The following is a 27660-nucleotide window of genomic DNA, read 5'->3' on the forward strand; positions in this document are numbered from 1 at the left end:
TGTAGTGGCTCCCCATCTCCATGAGCTACTGGGGGGGTTGCCTCCCAACCTCAATGTCAGAGGTGGTGATAGTGGTGTTGCCGAAACCGGGGAAGGACCCAAGCGCTGCGCCTCGTACAGGTTGATCTTCCTTATCAATGTGGATGCCAAGGTATTTGCAAGGATCTTAGCTATGCGGCTCAATTCGGTCATCTTATTCATGGGGATCAAATGGGATTTATGCCGGGTAAGGGTACAGATGTTAATGTACATCGACTGTATACTAATATTTCCCACACGGGGTGACCGGCTCTGCTGGTGTCGTGCCCTCTCTGGACGCGGAAAAGGCCTTTGACTCGGTGGAGTGAAGGTTCCTCTGTGGAGTCCTCGCCAGATTCGGGTTTGGTCCCAAATTTATATCGTGGCTGCAGCTTCTGTATGAGGCTCCTAGGGCTAGAGTTCGTACTAATGGAACTCTTTCGCCCAGCTTCTTGCTGTGCCGTGGGACTAGGCAGGGACGCCCGCTGTCCCCTGGCCTATTTTCCCTTGCTATAGAGCCTCTGGCCATACTGCTCAGGTCCGCTCCTACTTTGGGGGGGTTGCAGATGGGCCCCATTTTAGAACAAATCTCCCTCTATGCGGATGATGCGCTTTTGTACCTACCTGACGTGGCAGATTCCCTGGGTTTGGCGTTGACGATTCTTGATCAATATGGCTCCTTTTCTGGTGTTCGCATAAACTGGGGGAATCTCTCTTATTCTCTCTTTCGCCGACCCCCCCTCCTGCCTCTTCTTTGGTGCCCTTGCAATGGTTCACGAGGTTCCGCTATCTTAGGATTGAGGTACAGAGGGAGCTTTCCTGTCATCTAGAAGATAATGTGTATCCTATCCTGCAACAAATAATTGCCCGCTGCCAGATCTGGAAGTCTTTAACACCAGTGGGCAGGGTCAACCTGATTAAGATGATTTTCCTGCCCAAATTCCTGTATGTATTTAGAAATACCCCGATACCAATCCCTAACGCTTTCTTCGCTAAGCTGGATTGAGTCCTGGTGGGCTTTGTCTGGGCGGGCTCTACCCCGAGAATAGCCAAGAGTACCCTGCAACTTCCACTATCTTTTGGGGGATTGGAAATGCCCAATTTTCGTCACTATTATTGGGCAGCGATGTTGGTCACGGTGCGCTGGTGGTTTGAGCAAACACTTGTGAATAAAAATTGAATATTCAATGGACTCAACATGCCTTTCAGCAGATTCCTTGGGGTGTCTACTTTCCAAAAAGGGGTAATTTGGGGTGGTTTTGTACTGTACCGCCATTTTAGCACTTCAAGAAATGAGTCAGAAAGTAAAAGCTACGTAAATTGCAGTATATACACCATAGTTTGTAGACGCTATAACTTTTGCACAAACCAATAAATTTACACTTATTGAGATTTTTTTTATCAGTCATGTAGCTACATACATTTTGGCCTAAATGTATGACAAAAGTTTAGTTTATTTCATATTTTTATAAGAAAAAGTAGAAAATGTAATTTTTCCTCAAAATTTTCGGTCTTTTTTCATTTATATCGCAAAAAATAACAATCCCAGTGGTGATCAAATACCACCAAAAGAAAGGTCTATTTGTGGGGAAAAAAGGACATACATTTTGTTTGGGTAACGCATTGCATGACTGTGCAATTACCAGTTAAAGTTACGCTGTGCCAAATTGCAAAACATGGCTTGGTCATTAAGGGGGTAAAACCTTCCGTTCCTTAAGTGGTTAATGTAACCAGCAACTAAAGCTGGCCATTAATAAGTAGATAACGAACAAAAAATCAATAGTCAGTTGTAAAAACTGGCTCTGCCTTTGCAAACCAGGGGCAGCAAACACAGAGAACAACATAAAAATTCAGCATAAATGAACATAAAAAATTACATATTTTTCAGGCATTGTATTTTCTTTTTTTTCTTTGCCTGTTTCTTTAAATAGTGAAAAAGGCAAACAGTAAATTATATTATTACACATGGAATTCTAAAAAAATCTGTTTTTTTCTTTTCCATCATGTAAGGGGGAATACGATTGGGCTGGTATTGGCGCCAAACTGTGCAAGTTCCCGTCTCGCTTCTATTTATTGCTGAGAAACTCTTCGCTATATTGGGTCATACTTCTGGCCTGTGGCCCGTTCATGACATCCCCAGCCAGAAGCCTTAATATTTAAAAAAAAAAAAAAGGAATGTCCACATACAAATGTGTTTTCCTGCACTTGACCGTAACTTTTCGGTGACATTTCATATTGACATACTAGCAGAATCCTCAGCGTGGATTGCCACAAGCCAGATTATACATTCTGTAGCAGTCATTTCAGCGCAGATCACAGGAACACATCCTTAAACCATCTTCCCTTGACACCTTCATTCTCCTCCTTGGAAGCACCACAGAGTTGGGACTGCTTCCCTTTGTATACTAATTCCACAGCTGTAAGTTACCTTCACCAATTTACTGGATCTATAGTTGAGGGTGAGGGGGGATCAAGGTGCTTTCTTTAATATCAGTTTTAAAAGTACTGCAATGCTATTGGTCACCTATCTGTGTTGTGTGTTTACCAATCAAACTTATTCAAGTTATTACTATTGCATAAAGTGCTCTTGTGCCAAATCTCTGTGTTCTTTTACATCCACAGATTTCATTTATCTATGAATCCTTAAAGAATCATGATCAGCTTTTAAGAAATTATTAAACAAAAATGACAACAAAAAGGGCAACAAAAATAATTAGGGGAATGGAGGACATCAGCTATGAGGAAAGACTACAAGCACTGAACTTATTCTCTCTGGAGAAGAGACGACTGAGGGGGGATATGATATCAATGTACAAATACTGTACTGGCGACCCTAGCATAAGGAACAAACTGTTCAGAGAAAGGAAATACAACAAGACACGTGGCCACTCACTAAAACTAGAGGAAAGGCGGTTTAACCTTAAAGTGCGTAAGGGGTTCTTCACTGTAAGAGCGGTAAGGATGTGGAATTCTCTTCCACAAGCAGTGGTATCAGCAGGGAGCATTGATAGTTTCAAAAAACTATTAGATGGGCACCTTAAAGACCACAACATACAGGGGTACACAATGTACGGTTAACAGCAAACACACACACACATCATGGGTTGAACTGGATGGACTGATGTCTTTTTTCAACCTTACTAACTATGTAACTATGTAACTATGTAACATACATGACGAAAACATCTTAAGTGTTAATCACAGTTCATATAGTCCATAAACATATAAGGTTCTCAAAAATATAAAGTGCTGAGTGCAGTGTCCAAATATAGGTGATAAGTTATTTTTCCGTGAAGTTCCACAGCGGCGTGCTCCCCCACTCACCGACAGTAGTCGACTCTCTAAGTCAAACAGGCATAAAGGGTATTAAGGTATTCAGATCAATTGTTTCTCCCTTTCTCCTTCTCCTTTTCTTCAATGCAATGAAGGATTATCTAAATTTCCATAGTGTAATTTTAAAAAGCAATTGCAGTTACATTCACATGAATAGTAAAAAGTATCTATGTACATCAAATTGACGCCTCGGCGTGTGCGTTCCAGCTATGAAATGCTCTTCACTGACTGTCCTCGCTTGATGTTTTTCGCCTCTCCCACTGGGCATCTTTAAAAGCTCCATTCTTTAGTATACCTTCCTCTTCCCAATGTCCCTTCCATAGCTCCGTCCAGCTGGGCATACTCCCAGATGGCACACTCACTCCCAGGCTTCACCACTACTCACATGGACCCTGTCCAGGCCTTCAAGGTTATATAGGCCCTGCTGTAGAACCTGCAGAATAAGGCCAGGGAAGGTAGGGTGACTGCAGCAATTTCGTTCATGTTCTGTAACACCTCGCCTGGGACTTCAGCCCTGCAAATGGCCCTTTAGCATGAAAGAAGAAAATGTTCGTACACCACCGCGGAATCCAATGAAGAAAAGTTCCATTATTCACATAAGTGGTACAAGGTACAGCAGAGTAGGACAGTAGATGCGTTTCACACGACTGCTACGTGCTTGTTCACTAGGTAGGATTGGATTGGATTCCATGGTGGTGTGCGACCATTTTCTTCTTTCACGCTTCTCCTGGTGGCGAGCCGAGGTTCAGCACCCACCTTGAACGTGGACTTTGACTAGCCTGAGCGGTGTTATCTCTCTTCATTGAAGGGCCCTTTATATCAGCATTGCAGGAAACTATATCTTAGCAGTTCTGGGGTATCTCACTCCCATGTCCCTTCTACCTTGAGCTCCACCCACCACTGTCATTTATGTGGACACTAACCTCACCCAATACAGCACCAGATGGGGCTTTTACCTACTAGGGAAGCTAACACCTAATTGAAACTTTCCCTTTACCATAGTAACAGAGCCACCTCGTGGTAGACAAGCTAACTGCACCTGCCAACAATCCATCCCTTTTAATATTGCATGTCCCTGTGCCATGTAGGAACTCACACACTGGAAGTGTTCAGGGTATAATAGTCCATATACCTGGCACCAAGGCTGCTGTTAGAAATCACGGGGGCCCATACAGTCTACCAGACAGGGACCTACCCTTCTGCAGCCGAAAGTAACTGAGGACATAGATTTTATCAGTCCCTTTCGCTACAGCCTCAGCTGCTCATATAAATGAATAGGAACGTTGTGAGGCTTCCTGCTCATTGACAACGTGAAGCATAGTAAACACAGTTTTATGCTTCAGTAATGAATGAACACAGGAGTGATTGGTACTGATCACTCACTGTTCATTCAGAAAAGGAAGGGGCCAGTAAATTACATTTACTGGCTCCTTCCCCACTCTCCATCCTGAAACATCCCCCTGCAGTGCAGCCAGAGGGAGGGAGAGGAGGAGAAGCTGCCAGCTCTGCAGGGGGAGGCAGACAAGGGTTGGTGTCTTCAATAAGACAGTACAGCTTGCCCTCCTGCTCAGCAGGTGCCTGGGCCCCCGTTTTTAACTGATGGGGCCCGGGCCCAGGCCCAGTACAGGAGGGCTGGCTGTACTGCCTTATCAGCGGCCCTGCCTGGTACCACACTTGAACTGTTATGTAGAAATGCCTCCAGGAATGATAGTCCATATGCCTGGTACTGGGGACCCCCTGGCACTAGAATTATTGCTCTCACTATGACGTTGTCACTGTTTACCTATGCATTCCGGACCTAGGCGTGTGCTTGCATTTGTGTGTGAGCACAGGGGGAGAGAGGTGCTTTTACATTTTTTTATATTATTCTTATTTTTTTACATTTTTTTCACTTCTCTTTTTTGCTATCACAAGGGATTTTGATGTCTGTGTTCTTATTTCACCCACTTCTTGTTCTGGCACCAGTCACCTGCATAGGAATGTGGAGGAACCTTCCGAGGTGGGAAACAAACATCAATAAACATTGTACAAAGATTTTTACTCTTCACCATGCTACTAGAAAATGTATCTTTAATGCTGTTTGTGTCCCCATTACAGAGGTTTCCCTTCCATATCTAATTAACCATACACCCATCAAATATATAGGAAATCAGACTTTTTCTGAATAGAAACACAGACAACAATATAAAGTTGGTAAGAAGGAAAGTGGATATTAAGAGAAGACAATAGCTCACAGCCAAGATAAATAATGAGATTGGAATAAGCTCCTGTCTCCTTAATCATATAGAAAATTAAACAAAGATCTAAAGGTAACCCAACACGTTTAATGGATTTGGGTGCCCTTCCTCAGGGCTGATTAATATGTGAACAGAGAGCCCCAGGAGACATACATTTGTAAGACACAGTGTTTGGCAGAAATCCAGATGAGATCCTTATTCAACTTGGCTATGGTCTTTGAAACATTCCTTTTTACCTTTCATAAGCAGTGCTTGGAATTCCACATGGACTATTGAGGAGCCCACTACCTGGGGCATAATAAAGCCTGTGCCTCAAATTTTTATTTTCATATTTCAAGCAATAAAATGATGTTATATTTCTAACAATTCCCCTCACCGTTTCCAAAGCTAAATACAAATGTAGAAGGCTGGGCTTTAAAAGCCACAGGTGAACATTAAAAATAAAATCCTCATCTATCTTACACGTTACTTTGTCCATCCCAACACGTAGGGGATGTACTTTCTGCTCACCCCATCTTCTGATTTTCCACCAACAAACGCTTCACAGCCAAAAACGACCAGTCAAAAGCAGGTTAGGTGCATATTTTACCTTATTAGCCGTCGGGGTGGAATTATATATGGCTTTACATAAAATGATGAAGGTAGTGAAGAAGGTGAAGATCTCAAAGTGTTCCCTTATACATTGAAAATATAAACATAATAATTACATATAAATTATATGAAGAACAAGTATGTATCCTGTTTTGCATGACAAAGAATTTGCCATTCTGTTCAGCGAGTCTTGTGATTTACACACCTTTGCCACGCTGCAGTAAGTCATGTGACATCCTTATATGTGTGTTCAGCTTTGCAGCTTTCTCTGTCATTTCTCCATCTCTTGCCTGCTTATTGGACAATTCATCACTGTCTATCCAATTAGCAGGAAGATGATCCAGAAAGAGGTAGAGCTGAAGAAAGAAAGAGCAGAGAGATCTTCCCAACTGTAGAGTGTTACAGAAGCATGTGAATTGGAGACAACGGTACAGAATCAGATGGCAGGTAAAGGAATACATATTTTAAATATGCCTTTAGCGGTCTGCCTGGCGTTCAACTTTAATACATAATTAATGACGGCAAAGCATAATCTTTAAATAGGCTATAAAGCAAGATTCTTCTTTGCTGGAAATAATAGGCATGTTAATTTTTTATAATGGCAGTTATAGGCGGTGATACGCCAAACAGAAAACATAGTTTGGCATTTTCAACAGAAACAGAAGATAAGTATTTATTAATGTTTGAAAGTTGCAGAGGTACTAAATGTTTTCAGCAGAGCTAATGGTTTTTCCCTGTTCCCAGCGGTTACATTGAAGATTTGCATCATAGGCACATGCTGTTTTTGGCATGAAAGTAACATTGGAGCTGAGCTTATGACTGTTGTAGTTAGTTATAGATAGTAATGGTTATGGCTAGAGTTAATGCAATTATTACATATTTTACATTGTGAAAGGCTGACACTGAAATTAAATGATACCAGCACTGAATATAATTCATATTATTTTTTCGTAAGATCAGGGCTCTTTTTTCTCAGAGAATTGGTGCAGGAACCCGCCCTCCCCATTTAATTCCCCTCCCCCAATATGATCCCCCCCCCGCCCCCAATCCTGCCACTTCTTGGGGAAGAGAAGTAAAGTGATGCTAAATAATGGGTGTGGTCAAGGCTCAGAACTGAGTTTCACGCACAATGCAAGGTTCAGGAAAGTGTAACACACTTGACATACTGGACACAGGAGTGTATAACACACAGGAGTGCGTATTGTGCAGTGCTATGGAGTGTGTATCATACAGTGTGCAGCAAAAAATCAGCAACCCCATTCACAGCTAACCTTCTCTCCTCCCATCCAAAGCTCACCTTCTCCTTCCCCCATCCACAGCTTTCCTTCTCTTCCCCTCATTCGAAGCTCACCTTTCCCTCATCCACAGCTCACCCTCTCCCCCCACCCCCCGTCCAAAGGTTACCCTCTCCCCCCCATCCACAGGTCACCCACTTCACCCCATTCCACAGGTCACCCTCTTCCGCCCATCCACAGCTCACCTTCTCTCCTCCCATCCAAAGCTCACCTTCTCCTTCCCCCATCCACAGCTTTCCTTCTCTCCCCCTCATTCGAAGCTCACCTTTCCCTCATCCACAGCTCACCCTCTCCCCCTGTCTACAGCTCACCCTCTCCCCCTGTCCACAGCTCACCTTCTCTACTCCCATCCAAAGCTCACCTTCTCCTTCCCCCATCCACAGCTTTCCTTCTCTTCCCCTCATTCGAAGCTCACCTTTCCCTCATCCACAGCTCACCCTCTCCCCCTGTCTACAGCTCACCCTCTCCCCCTGTCCACAGCTCACCTTCTCTACTCCCATCCAAAGCTCACCTTCTCCTTCCCCCATCCACAGCTTTCCTTCTCTTCCCCTCATTCGAAGCTCACCTTTCCCTCATCCACAGCTCACCCTCTCCCCCTGTCTACAGCTCACCCTCTCCCCCTGTCCACAGCTCACCTTCTCTACTCCCATCCAAAGCTCACCTTCTCCTTCCCCCATCCACAGCTTTCCTTCTCTCCCCCTCATTCGAAGCTCACCTTTCCCTCATCCACAGCTCACCCTCTCCCCCTGTCTACAGCTCACCCTCTCCCCCTGTCCACAGCTCACCTTCTCTACTCCCATCCAAAGCTCACCTTCTCTTTCCCCCATCCACAGCTTTCCTTCTCTCCCCCTCATTCGAAGCTTACCTTCCCCTCATCCACAGATCACCCTCTCCCCCCACCCCCCATCCAAAAGTTACCCTCTCCCCCCCATCCACAGGTCACCCACTTCACCCCATTCCACAGGTCACCCTTTTCCGCCCATCCACAGCTCACCTTCTCTCCTCCCATCCAAAGCTCATCTTCTCCTTCCCCAATCCACAGCTTTCCTTCTCTCCCCCTCATCCGCAACTCACCTTCCCCCCCATCTACAGGTCCTCCTCTCCCCTTTCCCCCCGTCCAAAGATCACCCTCTGAAAATTGTAGATGATACTGCGCTATGGATATAAATTAACCCTCAATCCTAAATGCTGCTGTTCAAAACTACTAGTATTTTTAGAAATGACAAAAATAATACACAGCGCAAATTAGGGTATATAAAGTGATGGGTGCTTAAAATATGTATAATAATATGTAAATAAGGAAAAGTGCAATGGTCCAACTGTGCATATGTGCAAAATCGCAATAAAATGACACCCTGAAATATGTTATAAAAAATAAAGTGCTTCAAAAGCAGATTGAATAGTGCATAAATAGCAATCTATAGAACTTACAATAGTGCATACATATAATTTCTTAAATAAATAAATAGTCCCAAAAAAAGTTCAATACTTTAAGCAAGTTGCCAGTGAAAAGTGCAATAGTGTATACATATAAATAAATTAATTAATAAGGTCCCAAACAAAGTTCAATGCTTTAAGCAAGTTGCCAGTGAAAGTGCAATGTGCTTAGGTGCTCCTTATTGCATATTAGTGACAATCCGTACCAAAAAATAAGGTGCAATGGTGTGAGGGTGCACTCCCCATGGATACTTCCACTTACCAGACTGCCAGGACCCCTTAGCAATATTGCATGTGGGTCAAACGCACTTAGTCCAGTGTGGAGTGGGATCTTTCTTGTAAGGCTGGTCTTTCAGACTCCAGTGATCAATCTTTCCTCGATGGGCCAGTATGAATGGGACCATAGGAAGGAAGACTCAGAATAGTGTAATCCCGTTTTGAAAATGTATTAAACAATACATAAAATAACACTCACATTTGTAAAGTAGTAAAAGAGAGGAGAGGGCTTCTGGAGGTGCCAGAACGCCATCCCGTCACGTTTCGGCTGAAAAAAAAGCCCTCTGTAAGATAAATAATATTTCTACACTTGTGTAGAAACTTGTGTAAACCCAACATGTCATATTCCAGATACATGCCTGCTATACCATATACTTGCATGAACAAGTATCCTGTTCTCTTTGTATCGGTTCCTTTGTGTGAAATCCCTGGTGTTCGGGCCTGTCCCTCTGTTTTCCTATTAATAACTGACCACACTAGGCATGAGAGTACAGGGAAGGAAGGTCCTCTTTAAAACTGAAGTCTAGGTATAATCTTTATTGCATAGTTACATTAGCCCAGCTTGTATCAGTGTAAGTATGGATATCTCAAACTTGATGGACCTCTGATGGAAAAAGACAATTACTCCAGTAGTTGCCCCTACTACAGTGATCGTCACAATCTTCTGACAATCACAAGGCTTCCCTTCCGCACAGTGACCACAGAAAGTCTTTGCACTGCCGCCACTCGCAGAAAGACTTGCACAAGGAATTCTATGATTGGACCATGTGGAAATTGTGACATCACCTCCCTGAGAATGCCTTGAATTCATTATGAAAATACAAGGCATTTTGTGAATGACAGCAGTGCCAAGCAAGCAACTCCTGTGGTCACTAAGCAGAAGGAAAACTTTTGTTGGGCGCCTCAGCTCCATCTAGTGGCCAAAACCTGGTATTTTACTGCTGCCTATAGGGCCTCATGCACACAGGGCATTTTTGCTGCCGCTTTTAGCAGCGTCAGACGTTTTTTTTTTTTTTTTTTACAGCTTTAAAACGCCTCTCCATGTTATTCCATGTGTCTATGCACACAAAGGTTTTTAGGAGCTTTTAGTGGCATAGGCGTTTAGAAGCTGTAAAAAAAAACCAGCGTTCTGGAGCAGCAGCGTTTTGGCAGAAAAAACGCTGACAGCTCCTAAACACTAATAAAGTCCTGTAAACTCCTGTGAAACGCCGGTGCCCAGTGATTAGCAGTTTTTTTTTTACTTTTTATGCGGAGGAAGCCGGCGTCCTTAATAACCAGGGATTAGCTGGTTGTTTTGGAGCAGGCCGGGAAACAAATAAGTCATCAGATGTCAGCTGGCTTCCCTGCTGACAGCTGAATGAAAAACGAAAACCATTGTCGGCAATACAAAAATGTGAAAAAAACTGTGTGCCCCCCCCCCCAATTCATACCAGGCCCTTTGGGTCTAGAATGATTTTATGGAGAACCCCCATGCCAAAATGTGAAAAAAACGGCGTGGGATCCCCCCAAAAATCCATACCAGACTCTTATCTGAGCATGCAGCCTGGCAGGCCAGGAAAAGGGGCAGGAGTGAGCAGCATTCATACTCATTTACATGGGTTGGGGCCGGGAGATAGGGGCCCCTTTGTTAAAGGAGGCTTCCGGATTCTGATAAGCCCCCTGCCCGCAGACCTCCACAACCACAGCCCAGAATTTTGGGGAAGAGGCCCTTGTCCCCATCAACATGGGGGCAAGGTGCTTTGGAGTGTGGGGGCACCCCCCATGTTGAGGGCATGTGGCCTGGTGTGGTTCAGGAGGGGGGAGCGCTTGCTCGTTCTCCCCCCTTTCCTGGCCTGCCAGGCTGCATGCCCAGATAAGGGTCTGGTACAGATTTTGTGGGGACCCCATGCCGTTTTTTTTAAACTTTAGTGTGGGGTTCCCCTAAAATCTATATCAGACCCAAAGGGCCTGGTATAGATTGGTGGTGACCCCCGCGCCGTTTTTTTTCACATTTATGTATTGCCGGCAATGTTTTTTTTTTTTTACATTCAGTTGTCAGCAGGGAAGCCCGCTGACAGCTCATGACTCCTCCGTTGTTAAGGCTTCCTGGCCTGCTGCTTAACACTGCAGCTACTAAACATAGCTTACACACTAGGCTAAACACAGCTAAACGCCAGCAAAAGACACTAGAACATTAGCGTTTTTTGTCTGGCATTTTTACAGCAGTTTTTAGCTCTCTAGTATGCATGAGGCCTAAAAAAGGAACTTTGGTGCAGAAGAGAAAATAGCCTAAAAATCAACCATTTTTGCCTAATTCACACAGAACAAATGTACATGCAGATTCACTTGATGAATGGCTATGTCATTTTTTTAAGAATTTACCCCTTAGTGTCCCACACTGCTCACCTTGCCTGTTGAGTGATAACAGTGCCAGAATAATGCTACTACCTGTAGCATCCTACAGGTAGGTGCTAGGTAAAGATATAGTGGGCCTTGTCTGCCTAACAGCAGGGCTGTGATTTGTTAGGTAGGGTGTCATGGTTTCCAGATGTGCCTGCTGAAGGGGGAGTCTCCCCACTGGCTCCTGTGAGAGGATTCTCATAGGGCAGTGTCGGAAGCCCAATCAGGGGACACATCCCAGCTTGTAACTACCTGTAATGGTGCTGGTGGCTGAGCCTGACGTGCAGAGGTAGCCTCGTGGGATCTGGTACAACAGGAACACGGACGGGTCACACTGGTGGTAGACACGGGCTAGTCTGAGGTGCGGAGTCTAAGTGCTAGCTGGTTTTCACTAGAGCCCCTGATGGTGGGGATAGACTGCGCTGCAAGCTAACACCAGGTCGCGGTCCCCAGGGTTGCCCCACCAGGAGGTGAACACGTCCAGAATCGGAAGCAGATAAGCCGACAAGGATAAGGCAGGAGAGTGGTCACAGGAACGAGCCAAGGTCAGGGCGGGCAGCAAGCAGACGAAGTAGTGGACAAGCCGGGAGGTCGATCAGGAAGTCAACAGGAAACAGCAGGTTCAGAATCAGGAAGTACAGGTAAAGCTGCAGACAAGACAGCAATGGCTCAGTGCTGCTGTGGTGTTTAAATAGGCCAGCCTTTTGCCAATTAGTGCAATTACTTTGCACTAAGTTAACTCTTAACTGGCAGATTCATGATAGCACTTCAGTGTACACAGGGAGTGTTCCTAACATTGCCCCCCCCTTAAGGGCAACCTCCGGGTGCCCAATAGGTTTTTCTTTTGTGGGTGACTGCGAAAGAAAGCATAGATCAGTTCTTTAGCATGGATATTCCGTTCTGGTTCCCAGGAATTTTCTTCCAGGCCGTAACCTTTCCACTTTATGAGAAATTGTAATTGACCTCTCCTCCTCCTGCAATCCAAAATAGCCTCCACCTCATATTCTTCCTCCTCATCGACAATCACAGGTTCGGGTGGTTCCGAGCTTCTGCCCGGGAAGGAGTTAGGGACTGTAGGTTTTAACAAGGAGACATGAAACACCGGATGAATTCTAAGAGAATCAGGTAAGTGTAATTCATATGAGACCTCGTTGAGTTTCCTCTTGACCGGGAAGGGTCCAATAAACTTGGGTGCCAATTTATTTGATGGACAGGCTAGGCGGAGGTTGCATGTAGATAGCCATACTTGGTCACCTGGTTGAAGGATTAGTTCCCCTCTCCTCTTCCTGTCAAAAAATTTTTTAGAGGCTGCTTGTGCCCTTATTATAGCATCCTGCAGCAGTTTACAATTGCGGTTGAGGAAACTAATGATATCCTGTACTGCTGGAACTGTGGGTTCAGCGGGAACGTCCGGTAAGAAGGACGGATGGAAACCGTAGTTTGCGAAGAACGGAGCTTGCCCTGTAGCAGAATGTTTAGCATTGTTGTATGCAAACTCTGCCAATGGTAGTAGGGCCACCCAGTCATCCTGGACAAATGTGGTGAAACAACGGATATACTGTTCCAACGTCTGGTTTGTCCTTTCGGTTTGTCCATTAGTCTGAGGATGGTAGGCGGAAGACAAGGACAGCTCAATCTTCAACGCGTCGCACAAGGCTTTCCAGAAGCGGGAGGTAAACTGGACCCCTCTATCTGAAACAATATTTGCAGGAACCCCATGAAGCCTAACGATCTCTTTAATAAAAACTTCTGCGGTCTCCTTGGCTGTGGGCGTATTCCTGAGTGGCAAGAAATGGGCCATCTTAGATAGACGATCAACGACCACAAAAATGGCGGAACAGCCCTCTGAGGGGGGAAGCTCCACTATGAAGTCCATGGCGACCATCTTCCAAGGCCTGTCAGGGACTGGTAGTGGCCTGAGCAGGCCCCACGCCTTGTTTCTTACAAACTTGCTACGGGTACAGACGGTACAAGACTTCACGTACTCCCTGCAACTCTGTTCCAGATCTGGCCACCAAAATGTTCGTTTTAATAGATCCAGGGTCTTATGAGTACCAAAATGGCCCGCCAGAGGGTGGTCATGGCATAACCCTAAAACCGTCACTCGGACCTCTTCAGGGACAAAGATCTTGTCTTCAAGCCATAATAACCCATCTCTGGGTACCAGGGACACCTCAGGGAGACAGAGATTCTTTGCAGAAGCTTGCTTTATTTGGGCCATCAGGTTGGTCTGTAATAACAAAAAATTACCTGCGGACAGGATGGTGTCGGGTACTGGCACTTCCTTTGGATCATCAAACATGCGGGAGAGCGCATCTGGCTTGACATTTTTAGATCCCGGCCGGTAGGTAATATGGAAGGAAAATCTTGAGAAAAACAATGCCCAACGTGCCTGACGTGGCCTCAGCCGTTTAGCAGCTCTTAAATACTCAAGATTCTTGTGATCTGTGAAGATGAGGATAGGATGCGTTGCCCCTTCCAACAAGTACCTCCACTCCTCAAGGGCAGCCTTAATGGCCAGAAGTTCCCGATCGCCAACGTCATAGTTCCTTTCTGCTGGGGAAAGTTTACGAGAGAAGAAGGCTATAGGATGTATGAGATCTTTAGTACCCTGCCTTTGCGAAATAACTGCCCCCACGGCCACTTCTGATGCATCTACTTCGAGAAGGTAAGGAAGGGCAGGATTCAGGTGACTCAGGATGGAAGCAGTTGTAAAGAGCCTTTTCAAGGTTAGAAAGGCAGTCTGGGCTTCAGGAGGCCAATTGAACCGGGTATTCTGCTTCGTGAGCTGTGTAATGGGGGAAATGATGTCAGAGAATCCCTTAATAAATCTCCTGTAAAAGTTGGCAAAACCTACGAAGCGCTGGACCCCCTTCTTGTCTGACGGGGGTGGCCAGTCTAAGATGGCTGAGACCTTTTGGGGATCCATCTTAATTCCTTCAGTGCAAATTATGAGACCTAGGAACTGAATACTCTGGCGTTCAAATTCGCACTTCTCAGGCTTGGCATATAATCCGTGTTGGCGGAGTCTGCCGAGGACATTTTTGACATGTCCCCGATGTTGATCCAGGGATGCAGAGAAAATCAAGATATCATCCAGGTAGACAATAACAAAGATATCTAACCAGTCTCTGAAAATATCATTTACAAAATGTTGAAAGGTTGCTGGGGCGTTGCACAGGCCAAAGGGCATCACCAGATATTCAAAATGCCCAAACCTGGTGCGAAACGCTGTTTTCCACTCATCCCCCTCACGAATACGGACCAAATTATAGGCCCCACGTAAGTCTAACTTAGTGAAAATGGAGGCTGACCTCAGTCTTTGGAAAAGTTCTGGTACCAGGGGAAGAGGGTAACGGTTCTTGACCGTGATCTTATTTAGTTCCCGGTAGTCCACACAGGGGCGGAGAGAGTGGTCCTTTTTTTCCACGAAGAAGATTCCTGCCCCTGCTGGGGATGTCGATGGACGAATGAACCCCTTCTTTAGATTTTCATCCACGTCTTCTTTCAGAGCCTCCAATTCCCGTTCTGACAAAGGGAAGATACGACCGAATGGAATCCCGGCCCCAGGAAGTAACTCGATCGGGCAGTCGTATGTGCGATGAGGAGGAAGGGTCTCGGCCCCCCGTTTACTAAAAACGTCAAGGTAGCCATGATAAGGCTTAGGCACGGCAGAAAGCAGATCTGTGTCAGAGTCCAAACAGAGCAGGGTACTGGCAGGGCTGAGAGAGACCGGTAAACAGGAGTTTATGCAGTAATCAGACTGAAATTTGATCGTTCTTGTCATCCAATCGATCTGCGGGTTGTGGGCCTGCAGCCATGGCAATCCCAGGATAACCGGAAATAAAGGGGAAGCAATAGCATCCAGGCTTAGTAGCTCTTTGTGACCTGAAGAAGTGACCATAGGAAGAGGAGGGGTCTCCTGAGTCACAGGTCCAGACTTAATATGAGACCCATCTGCAAGAAAAATGGAAAGTCCTTGAGTCTTGGTTTGAAGAGGGATGTGTTGTTGGATGGCGAACGTGAGATCGATGAAACAGCTGCATGCTCCAGAATCAATAATTGCGGTGACTGGTATTGTACCTCCCGGGAGTTGAAACGAAACAGGGAGCGCTAAGTGAGTAGCACTGGCAGCGGATTCTGGATAACTTGAAGGAGAGATGAAGAGAAACTTACGTAACTTTGCTGGGCAAGAACGTATGTAATGGCCGGCTTCACCACAGTATAGGCAGAGATTATTCTTTTGCCGGCGGTGTCGTTCTTCAGCGGTTAGGGTAGACCGCATAATGCCAAGCTGCATGGGTTCTGGGGCATCTGGTGTGAAGTTAGCAGGAGCCAGGTTGGCCGGAATGGGCCTGGTGGAGGTGACATGAGCCGGAGTTGCGAACCGCGGCATCATCCAGAATGGGCGTGGGTGCTGGGCAGACCTTTCCGCACGGCGCTCACGAAGCCGGCGATCTATCTGGATAGCCAATGAAATCAATGCCTCTAGGGAGTCTGGAACGCCAACTCGGGCTAGCTCGTCCTTCAGACCCTCAGATAGGCCTGAGCGGAACTGGTGACGTAGGGCTGCGTCGTTCCACTCGGTATCAGTACTCCACCGTCTAAAATCCGTGACGTACTCCTCTACTGCTCTGCGGCCTTGCTGGAGTGCATGAAGAGCAGCTTCCGCTGTGGAAGTGCGCTGTGGATCATCGTATAATTGAGCCATGGCACTAAAAAAAGAAGACAAGGAGTCTATGTGTGGGCTGCGCTTTTCAAGAAGTCGGTGTGCCCAGGACTGGGGTTCATCCAAGAGTAGGGAGATGACAAATCCAACCTTGGTGGCTTCCAAGGAGAAAGTCCGGGGCTGCAGTGAGAAATAAAGTTCGCATGCGATACGGAACGTCCTAAATTTGCCCCGATCGCCTGAAAATCGCTCCGGTGTAGGAACCCTGGGTTCAGGTGGTAGCATCACCACTGTGGGTCCTGAGACCGAACCTGTTGGTGTCGTGGAAGTTGGGGGTACCAAAGAAACAGGAGGGTTCCCTGGGTTAGTCACAGAGTGCAACCGTTCCTCCAAGTGCACATAGCTGTCCTGGAGCGACTTGACTGTTTGCGACAATGCTGCCAAGTGTTGGCAGATCTCGTCCAGAGGAGAAGCCCCTCTTGCAGGCTCCGACATGGCTGTCTTGTACTGTAATGGTGCTGGTGGCTGAGCCTGACGTGCAGAGGTAGCCTCGTGGGATCTGGTACAACAGGAACACGGACGGGTCACACTGGTGGTAGACACGGGCTAGTCTGAGGTGCGGAGTCTAAGTGCTAGCTGGTTTTCACTAGAGCCCCTGATGGTGGGGATAGACTGCGCTGCAAGCTAACACCAGGTCGCGGTCCCCAGGGTTGCCCCACCAGGAGGTGAACACGTCCAGAATCGGAAGCAGATAAGCCGACAAGGATAAGGCAGGAGAGTGGTCACAGGAACGAGCCAAGGTCAGGGCGGGCAGCAAGCAGACGAAGTAGTGGACAAGCCGGGAGGTCGATCAGGAAGTCAACAGGAAACAGCAGGTTCAGAATTAGGAAGTACAGGTAAAGCTGCAGACAAGACAGCAATGGCTCAGTGCTGCTGTGGTGTTTAAATAGGCCAGCCTTTTGCCAATTAGTGCAATTACTTTGCACTAAGTTAACTCTTAACTGGCAGATTCATGATAGCACTTCAGTGTACACAGGGAGTGTTCCTAACACTACCCCAGAAGGCAGATTATGCTGCAAAGGATTCTGGGAGTGGGTATAAGTTTGGGGGAAGTGCGTGACAGGGTGTCTTTGGCGGGAGCAGAGTCCCAGGAGGGAGAGTGCGGCTGTCTCTCTCCTCCTGTCTGAGGAAGCGGATAGTTTGGGGTGTCGCCTGAATATCCAGAGTGAGCAGAGTGAGCTGAGGGGATCCGGTGTGCCGAGAATATGCGGAGAGTGAGAGGGGTCCAGTCCCAGGAAGGCCTACACGGGTCGTGAGTACTGAGGATTGCCCCTGGGGGTCTGCCTAGTGTCAGAGGGGACCACTTCGGAAGAGATTCTGGGATCCAGTCATCAGCTAGCTGTAAAGGGGGTGCCTAGGTTGAAGACCCTGAATAGTGCAGAGTGTGTGTCAGTTGCCAACACAGTTCTACAGAGTTCTACTTCATACTACCTCAAGCTGGTCAAAGCGGAGGACAGTATTCAGTGACTTACACAGCTAAACAGTATCAAGAGTTCTACAGTATTCAGTCCTGGATCTTCTGGACTAAAAGTCGAGGATTCAGCACTTCTGTGTTCATTAAGTTATTCTCAGCGTTAGAGAGCGTTGGCAGGCGCCGGCTGGCGTCAAGGAAGCGCCAACGGGCACTTTTCAAGAATAAAGTCCCAATTGTGTATAGTTAAGCCTCAAGGAGTATCCCACTCATTCCCTTCTCCCATCCCCTACAAAATCAATAAAAACCACAAACAAAGATGCCGGAGTTGTCGCTGCTTCAGTTGTCACACCCAGGGTCCCAGCTCACATGGGCTGGAGAGAGTACCGGTACTAATGGCAGACCCACATCAGGCCATGGGCCTGGAAACCTTGCTACATACCATTGCATAAAAGGATGGCCTGAATGCTATAAATAGCTGCAGACCCAAGATAGGTGTCAGGGTCTTGCATCACCCCGGTGCTGGAATTACGATGCCCTAAAGAACTGGGATCCACTACAGCAGGGATTTGCAAACTGTGGCCCTCCGGCTGTTGCAAAACTACAAATCCCATCATGGTTTTGCCTCTGGGTGTCATACTTGTGGCTGTCAGAGTCTTGCCATGCCTCATGGGACTAGTTCTGCAACACCTGGAGGGCCACAGTTTGCATATCCCTGCACTACAGGAATCTCCAGTAGGCCAGTCCAATCCTAATTAAAACCATTATAGTTTGTCTTTAACAGAAAAGCATCTATGATGCGTGTAAAATAATTTAGATATAGGATGCATATGCTCCCGTGTGCCTTTGACCCAGTACCTGCAAATGTTATAGATATTGTAGATCAGTAGCACATTATGTAACTTCAAAAGTGTGTGAAAAGTACTGTATGACATCTCTGAAATGCCTAATCCACAGGTTCTTTTTAACTTAGGAATAACAGTATATGTAAAAATTTAACCTTATTCCACCTAAATACCAGTTTTCTCTGTCCAAGATTGCCAGGATTCGGTAAGAAGCCAAGGCAGCAAGTCTATTCTCTGAAATGTCATCTTGGGTTAAGAACCTGGTGAGTATCCAATAATACTTTCTGTGTTGTGTATATTGCTTGTTCATTACATTTTATATTACAGTATATGACTTTATAATTGGTTAAATGTAAAATAGACATTGAGTGATTTGGTTTCTTAAATCTTGACTTAATGGATGAAACATGTATCCTTGGAGGAATTGTTAATGGCTTCAAGGGTAAATTTATCTTATAAATGTTTTTGAGTCAAATCACCAGATAAGCATTGTGTGGAGGGTTTGAACCATTGTTACAAATTTTAGTGATTCATGCCTGATTTTAAAGGATAACTAAACCCAAGATAAAATGTAATATTTTATAGCTTACAGTCCTTAGATATGGTGGCTTCATCTGTTTTCTTTTTTTTTTTATTCAATGTAAGAACATTTCCAGAAAATACATAAAATACCTGTTGATCTTGCCAGAAATGCCATGTCCTTGTCACTTCCTGTAAACTGTGCTAAAAAATGTCTTACTTCCTAGCTATTGTCGTATCATATCTGCCCCCAGTGTAAAGGAGATGAGAAGATAAAGACATATTTATAGTCCATTCAGTATTAGGAGAAAAGCCCAAAGTGAGAACCATGACTATAAATAACAGTAGAGGAGTGGCGTAGCCACCCAGGGACAGAAAGTGTGTTATTTGCAGAATTAGCAGGTGAAAAAAAAAATAGAAAATAAAACATTAAAAAAGTAAGCTGTAATATTTTGGTTTTGGTTTTCGATACACTTTAACGCACACTCCGGGCCTTTTTTTTACATTTTTTTTTTAAAGCTTTTAATATTTCTGTAGCCCTGCCCCCTTGAGGGTGGCTGGATTTCTCACCTTTTCCGGTCCCCTGGGTTACCGATAGCAACTGCATGCAGAATCTTAACACTTAACGTCAATGAACAGTCCAGGGGTTGTTGTTTTGTTGTTTTATTTTATATGGAGGTGGGAGTGGGTTAGTGGAGATGGATGAGTGGGATACTCCAAACTTAAACTATTCACAATGCTGAGGACATCTAAGAATGCGGCAAGGCCGCAGCTTCATCCTGCCACTAGCTGAATCTGAAGTAATGTTCTTTAGCTTCAGGGCACTCTCCTCGTACCCCCTTTCTATCCACCAGCTGACACCCGTCCTCTGACTACTCTACTTCGGAGTGGCCACCTTCTTGGTCAGGCCCTAAGACACGATCCCCTGTACTCACGATACTGCTTTTCAGGTTCTCCAGTGTCTCAACTCATCCTAGTCAGCTCTCCTGGACCTCTGGGTTCAGCTCCACACTTCTGGCTCACCAGGTCGACTGCCTGTGACCATACACCAACCACTGCAGAAGAGGAGGCAGTTGCCACCCTCCTTCCGGGACTCTGCTTACCAGCCAAAGACCTTGAGCACATGTGCTCCTGGCTTTTTATACTACACCCCACAATGCACCGAGACAGCAGTCTGTGCCAATCACTTGGGCTGTATCAAAGCCTGTGTGCCCATTGGTCAGGTTTCCTCCACTATCCAACGTGCCTCCCCATTGAATCAGTGGGGACACTCCCTGAGACCACACACTGAGAACATTTAGCAGACCCAACTCACAGATCCTGCTCCCTGTTAAGCAGAGAGAAATATAGAATTTACCGGCTGCTCCTCTGGTAGGCAGACATAGTCAAAAACTATACCCACTCTCTAGCACCTACCTAGGAGGGTGCTACACTCACTCCCCCCCCCCCCCGCCAAACGAGCCATGTTCTCACTGGTCTGGGGCAGCCGCCCCCTACAAAAATTCTTCCTTGAAAAATTTCCACCCACAACTCCAGATTAGCTGATTCTCTGGCGGTGGCGTCTCCTGCTAGGCAGATCTCTTCAGCGTGTGCTTTTCTGCGTGGTACAGTAACCTCTTCACTGCCGCTCCAACTCAGCTCAGCCAGCATGAAGATCTTTGTACAGCAGATCGTGCTCCTCAATCCACACACATCCGCCATCCTTGTCTGTACCTGGGCCTCAGTTGCACCTCCATCCCGCCAGGCCAACTGATCTCCCTTGCTATTTTGGAAAATTGTCAGACATTTCACGGCCGACATTTTTCTTCATAGCACATGTACAGACAACATTCGCCATACTGTCTTGGAAAATTTCCCACTGTCAGAAATTGCACGGCCGAAATTTTTCTTCATAGCACATGTACAGAAAACATCCGCCAAACTGTCTTGGAAAATTGTCCTGCTGTCATGAATTGCACGGTCAACATTTTTCTTTACAGCATCTCCTCCGATATCACTCTCCTCACTACTTAGGAATTTGTCCCGCTGACATAAACTGCACGGTCAACATTTTTTTCCATAGTGCATGTCCAGACAAGACCCCCCAGCACACCGATCCATGTGCCTTGGACCGCCACTTTCTCCATCCACACTTGCACCTGTCACTGTAAAGCAGACACAGTCCTTTTGTAAAGTATGATGCATCTCTTCTCTTCCAACTCTCCTGCACATTTCTTGAAAGAACAGATTACATTTTTGACAAAAGTTCATCTGTTGCCGTTGCAACCATCGCTGTGAACTTGATCCTTCATCCCACTCTCTCTAATCCCTGTAGAGAAGACATCACTTTCTTCGCTGACACTCCAGCACATTTCTTGAGAAAGCATGACGTTATTTTGCAAGATTTCTCGGCCATTGCCGTTAGCAAACATTGCGGTAGCCCAGGGTGAATCTCGGAGGACGCCCCCAAATGAAGCCCTGCCCTCTTGAGGGTGGCTGGATTTCTCACCTTTTCTCACCTTTTCGGGTCCCCTGGGTTACCAATAGCAACTGCATGCGGAATCTTAACACTTTACTTTCTGGCTCAGTCAATGAACAGTCTAGGGATTGTTGTTTTGTTGTTTTATTTTACATTGGGATGGGAGAAGGGATGAGTGGGATACTCCAAATTTGAACTATTCACAATGCTGAGGACATCTGTCTGAGAATGCGGCAAGGCCGCAGCTTCATCCTGTCACTAGATGAATCTGAAGAAATGTTCTTTAGCACTTTGGATAGGGTTAATTAACTCCTTTCTTAAAAGCTGAAGAGGAAGACCTTGCATATACCAAACAGTGGACTTGGCTTGTAATAGAAGCAGTTAAATGCAGACTTCTTTCTCTAGAGCAGGGGTGTTGAATGAAAATTCATAAAGGTCCAGGTATAGATTTAAAGAGGAATCTCACGCCAAAGTTTAAAACAAAAAAGGCGTGGGGTCCCCCCCAAAATCCATATCAGATCCTTATCCGAGCATGCAGCCTGGCAGGTCAGGAAAAGCGAGGATGGAGGCGATAAATGTTTCAATTACCGTCCCCTTCCTTGTCTTACTGAATACAAATGTTTTTCTTTTTTTTTATTCATTCATAGCTGGGGCATATTAAACTGTGTTTACTATGTTTTAGTTTATGAATGAACGGGAAGCTGTCCTCAGTCCCTTTCTCTGTCTCAAAATTGAGACATCTGTTTGGACCCCTGATATTTCACCTAAGCCCCCCCCCCCCAATGGGGGTCCTAATAAATATGTAACTGTTGGTGCTATATAAATCCGGTATAATAATAATGTAAAAAATATTAAAAAAGAAATTGTAAAAAAAAGTAAAAAAATAAAATGTAAACAAAAATAAACTACTGACACCAGTGGCGGAAATACCAGGGTCGCAAAGGTCGCGCTTGCTACTGGGCTCCGGCATTCCACCACCGTGGGGGGGCCCCAGGATAGCAGGAAGGTGGCCCGCTGCAGTACCGTAATAAAGGGTCCCATGATGGGAGTAAAGGGCCCCAGGATCAGTGGGAAGGGCCTTGGTCGGGCCTTTGCCCTTCATGGTTTCTTGCACTGGGCCCTGAAGGTTCTAGTTAGCATGTTGGGATACACACATAGATTCTCAGCTCCACATTATTTTTAGAGATTATTATTATACAGAATTTATATTGCATGTATCAGGGCTTAAGGGAGAAACATCATACCACACTCTTATATATTACCCTGCAGCTGGCCAGCTGCTCACAGCTGCTATGTTAATCCTTAGTCCGAGAATACATTTATACACTACTTTTATCACATGTTATTTGATGTACTGAGCGGTGAACATTTGTTGGGGAAACCTATTAGTCTCTGAATATATTTTTCACTTATTTGGGGTATGATTAGCACAGAAGCTTGATGCTGTTCGAATTTTCTCACTTTGTTGGTTTTCGATTTTGTTTCTTTAATCAGGGGTTACTCTATAGCGTGGAGTGGGTTTGTATATTCATATAAGCTCTGTACAGACTGCATGGTAAATAGGACAGAGCAGGATCAGGCTGAGGAGTAAGGAAGAGATCGCAATGAAAAGAAGGTTTATGGGAGCAGGAACGTGCAGGCATGATTAGGAATCAGGATTACAGGTTACCAGATAAAGAGCTCATAAGCACACAGGAAAAACACTGAAACATTGTGGAAAACTAGAGAAGGGGCTAAATACCCTTCCAACAGCCAACATCAGGTGTAAACTAGACATATTTCAGGTCTAAGGACCACAGTGCCACCAGCGGGTGCTCTGGTTCATGACAGGCCTGAACTGTGAAGGCGGAGCACCGTTGATGCAAGAGTAAGCCTGGAGGCCAAATGAAGCATTTGTGCTTTGTGTAGCACTGGAAGAAGGATGTTGAAAACTCCTGCATGGGTTACCCTGTTTGTTTTTACGGAACTAAACTTTCTTATGAAAAAAAGGGGCAAGGAATGCCCTTAACAGCAAGTCTAAAGAGTGGACTGTGCCCTTGAAGCTTAACCCTTGGGGCTAATTTTCACAGAAGTAATAGTCAAGCAGAATGGAATTTGGTAAAGTTACAGGGGAAAGTCAATTCTTTGCTTGTTATTGGTATCCAGGCTATAGATGTTTGGACCAAGTGCAACAAAATGTGCTCCATAACTTTATTACAAACTTTCTCTTATGCTAGTTGTTATTTCTGAACGTTTTTAGATTTAAAGTATAGGATTTCATATGACATTAAAATACCCTTTAATATCATTGTTGATTCCAGTTATAAGTGGCATTCATATGTGTACATTGTGAAACCCCACTGGAAACAATTCAGGCTGTGCTCACATCTAAAGTGCTCCCTGTGGTATAACACAGTTAGCTACTGCAGAGAACCCCCAGCTAACATAGACCTACCATACAAAGAACTCAGGCCATTCATATTGTTGCATTGCACATGAAATGCAGACCATGCATCGCATGCCATATGACCAGGAGACACAGATTTTTTGTTTTTTTTTTACTTATTTATGTTTTGTAGGTTAAGAACAAAAATACATGCAAGGAAATGATGTGTGTGTTAAAAAAATAATGGCAATGCCATAATTAAATTTTTAAAATGCAAGAAATTGCACGCATTTTTAAATCACAAAGTGTGAATCTAGCTGTTGAAACCTCAACCCAGATTAACTAGTGAGATTAACTCTTTTCAGGAAAGAATAATCTGAATTTGGGGTTGATTTACTAAAAAAAGGAATGTGTCTTTGCTCAATTATCTATATATCAGTCTCAGTGCAACAGGGGTTGAAACTTGCAAGTGGTCTTAAACCCAAAAACAAAAAGTATTAAATTACAGCTTTCAATTCTGAGACTGCATTTATTTGTGTAGCACCCTACAAGGTAGGTGCTAGGTAAAGTATAGTGGGCCTTGTCTGCTTATCAGCAGGACCATGATTGTCAGCAGGGCTGTCATGTCTCCCAGGTGTAGCTGTTGAGACTGGGGAGTCTCCCCACTGTGCTCTATGAGAGAGTTCTCACTGGGCAGTGGAGGAAACCCAGCCAATGGCACACTCAGGCCTGTATCTACCCCAGAAAGGCAGATTTTGCTGCACAGCATTCTTGGAGTGGGTATAAGTTTAAGGGGAGCACATGACGCAGCGTCTTTGGCGGGAAGCAGAGACCCAGGAGGGAGAGTACGGCTGTCTATCCTCCTGTCAGAGGAATCAGGTGTCCCAGGCGGCTTGCCTAGAGAGAGGGGACAGAAGGCTGAGCTGAGCTGCAGAGAGGATCCGGTGCAGAGGATGTTATGTAACTGTATCAGCCAAATGATCAGACCAGTGGTGATGTGCAATTTCTACTTTACTTAACAATGTGGAACGTAGATTACACAGGAGATCATGTGAACAAGGGTTTGCAGTACAAAACAGCAATATGAGGAAGGGAGAAACAGGCATAAAACGTGTGAAAACAATTATATTGCAGTTCTACTAATGGCCACTAGGTGGCAGCAGAGTGTTCTGAGTTCAGTTTACTGATAGGATAAAGAACTGAAGATTCTCACATGTTCCAAGAGTTTGATCGTTAATTCAGCAGACTGTGAGCTGAGGGGATTTCCTGCTGGCACAGACCTCACACAGGCACTGCTGATGCTCACCTCGGTCAGGAGGCTCTGGGGGCCATAGATAGGACCAACCCACTGCTTGGACAGCTTCTCCACATGGACTGTAACAGAGTCCTCTCCAGTGAATGGGGCTTGGATAGATGCTGCATGCTCTTGTGCTCGCTGCTGGTGGCCCGCACACCAGACTTGGCAGATAAGGACCCAGCACCTGGGGACAGCTCGCTTGCCCAGTCACTGCTGTCCCATCAGGCAGGATCTCTCTGAGCACAGGAAGCTGGGGGGAGCTGGTATTTATACTCCCTGGGCGTGTCCTGGAACTCAGGGGATGCTGGGAGCCCAGAGGATTGTGGGGAATCGAGTTAAAGGGACTTGCACCTGCATCTGGATAAAGGGGCACACCACTACACGGACCAGCGGAGCTGAGAGGGATCGAGTTTAAGGAAAGCATTCCCAGCTCGTGAATACTGCAAACTGCCAGTGGGGGTCTGCCTAGAATGAGAGGGGACCACTCCGGTGAAGGTCGTAGGGATCCAGGAGCTAGCTAGCCGGTGCAGGAGCAAAAGTAAAGGGGGTGCCAGTGTTGACCCTGAAGAGCAAAGAGGGTGCCAGTGTGTGGACCCTGAAGTGTAGTGGGGGTGACTACTGAGAGGACCCTGAAGTGTAGAAGGAGTGCCTAGTAAGAGGACCCTGAATTGTAGAGGGGGTGCCAGTGTGTGGATCCTGAAGTGTAGAGGGTGTGCCTAGTGAGAGGACCCTGAAGTACAGAGGGGGTGCCAGCGGTTGGGCCCTGAAGTGTTAAAGTGTACAGTGTACAGCGAGCAGTGTACAGTGTTGAGAGTTGCAGCAGCACAAACAGTATACAGAGGCTACTTCAGTCAGGAAGGACTGGAGGGAGCAGTTCGGGACTTTTGAGCTAACCAGAGTCTCAGATGTCAAGTTCAAGTACAGTACAGCAAGTCAGTGTTTTTCAAGCGCCCGCAAGCGTTGATCGGCATCCAGCCAGCGTCAAGACAGCGCTGAAAGCCATTTTTCTTCAAAGTGTCCCATTTGTACCTAGTTGAGCCAGAGGAGTATCCCACTCATTCCCTTCTCCCATCCCCATTATAAAATAAACAAAACAAACCAAAGATGCCGGAATGGTCATTGTCTCCATTCTCACACTTGGGTATTCAGCTTAAAGGGGCTGAAGGTGTCACCGGTAACGATGGCAGATCCTCATCAGGCCCAATGCCTGGAAATCGTGCTACATTTATTTATGTATTGTTTTGTTTTTTACTTTATTTATACCTGGTGATACTGCCAGTAATTTTTTTTAACTTACGTTAACAGAACAGACTGTCCGCCAAATTTGGCAGTAAGAAGGTTTGGACAAACCATTTAACACTGTCCAGAGTGCTTACAATGATCAGCTTTTATTTATTTATGTAAAATCTTTATCCTAAAAGGATTTTTTTTTTTTTTTTTTTACTGTAACTGCTTATAAAGAATTAGCTTGAGTTTCCCTTCAAATTGTTATCATTTTATATTTACTACAAGACAAACTGTTCAGTTGATCTATTACAGCGTGTGTGATGTAAACAGTTTAGTAATACAGTATTAAACATTTTGTCTCTCAGCTCCAGTATCGTGGGCTTCTTATGCTCATATGTGTATTGGGAATTGGAGGAACCTTTCAATATGGATTTCATATATCTGTGCTAAACTCTCCCTCTAAGGTGAGCACTAAACTGATGATTGTATATATTTTAATTCAGGACCACTTTGGCAAGGATAAAGCCATCTGACAAATGTATTGGCTCTCACAGAGTGTGATAATCATTAATTATTGTATTAGAAGTATTTTTAACTTGGTATTAGCCTCTTGCAAAACCTATTACAGCACACACTTAACCTGCAGACCTTGACAGGGGGAGGGACTGAGCACTCCGGAGGACCAAGTAGATTGACACTTCTGGAAGTGTCAGTTACCCTATAGACTTAGGAGGAGGATTTCTTCTTAACAGAGCCACAGGAAAGGTAAGAATTTACTCTCTTCTTTTACAGGTATGTCTGTTTGGGATGTTTTAAATGTAATGGCTGGGTCATTAACTGCATCAATCAATGATTTCATTACAGTTACACTGTAGATCACATTACACAGATTAAATGCATCTGATTAGGTAATTCAATTAGACTTTTTTGTTTCAATAGGAAACACATTGGGGGAACCAATCAGCGTTCAAATGTCACTTCTACAGGCCATAGTGTTAAAGTGAGACAAAGATCCTCTAGGTCTAGGCATTAATGCAGACCCAAATACTAAACACATAACAATTACATCTGGAATTCCTTTTGGTGCATTCAAAATTTAAGAACTGCTTTGATTTGTTAAAAGTCATAGGATTCATTCTACAAAAGAGCCAGATAAACAGTAGTTAATGCTCCTCACCAGTTTATAGAACTCTGAAACAGCCATTTAAAAAAAAAAAAAAAAAAACAATAAATAAATAAATGT

The 27660-nt window shown here is 45.3% G+C and overlaps 1 protein-coding gene across 2 annotated transcripts in view; it reads left to right on the plus strand.

Moving 5' to 3' along the window:
- Positions 1-6554: 6554 nt before the first annotated feature.
- LOC309551801 (solute carrier family 2, facilitated glucose transporter member 11-like) overlaps positions 6555-27660 on the plus strand; it is a 70427-nt gene continuing 49321 nt past the window's right edge. Inside the window, exons 1-3 of one of the 2 annotated variants that reach the window (XM_082252494.1) lie at positions 6555-6626; positions 18728-18814; positions 26783-26881. In XM_082252494.1, coding sequence (XP_082108620.1) covers positions 18791-18814; positions 26783-26881 — 123 coding nt within the window. In that variant the 5' untranslated portion in view covers positions 6555-6626; positions 18728-18790. Of the gene's footprint in view, positions 6627-18706; positions 18815-26782; positions 26882-27660 lie in introns of those variants that run through there. The other variant, XM_082252493.1, reaches the window with a different exon arrangement.

Source organism: Pelophylax lessonae (genome assembly GCF_965119305.1).
Source record: "Pelophylax lessonae genome assembly, chromosome: 1".
Taxonomy (NCBI): Eukaryota; Metazoa; Chordata; class Amphibia; order Anura; family Ranidae; genus Pelophylax; species Pelophylax lessonae.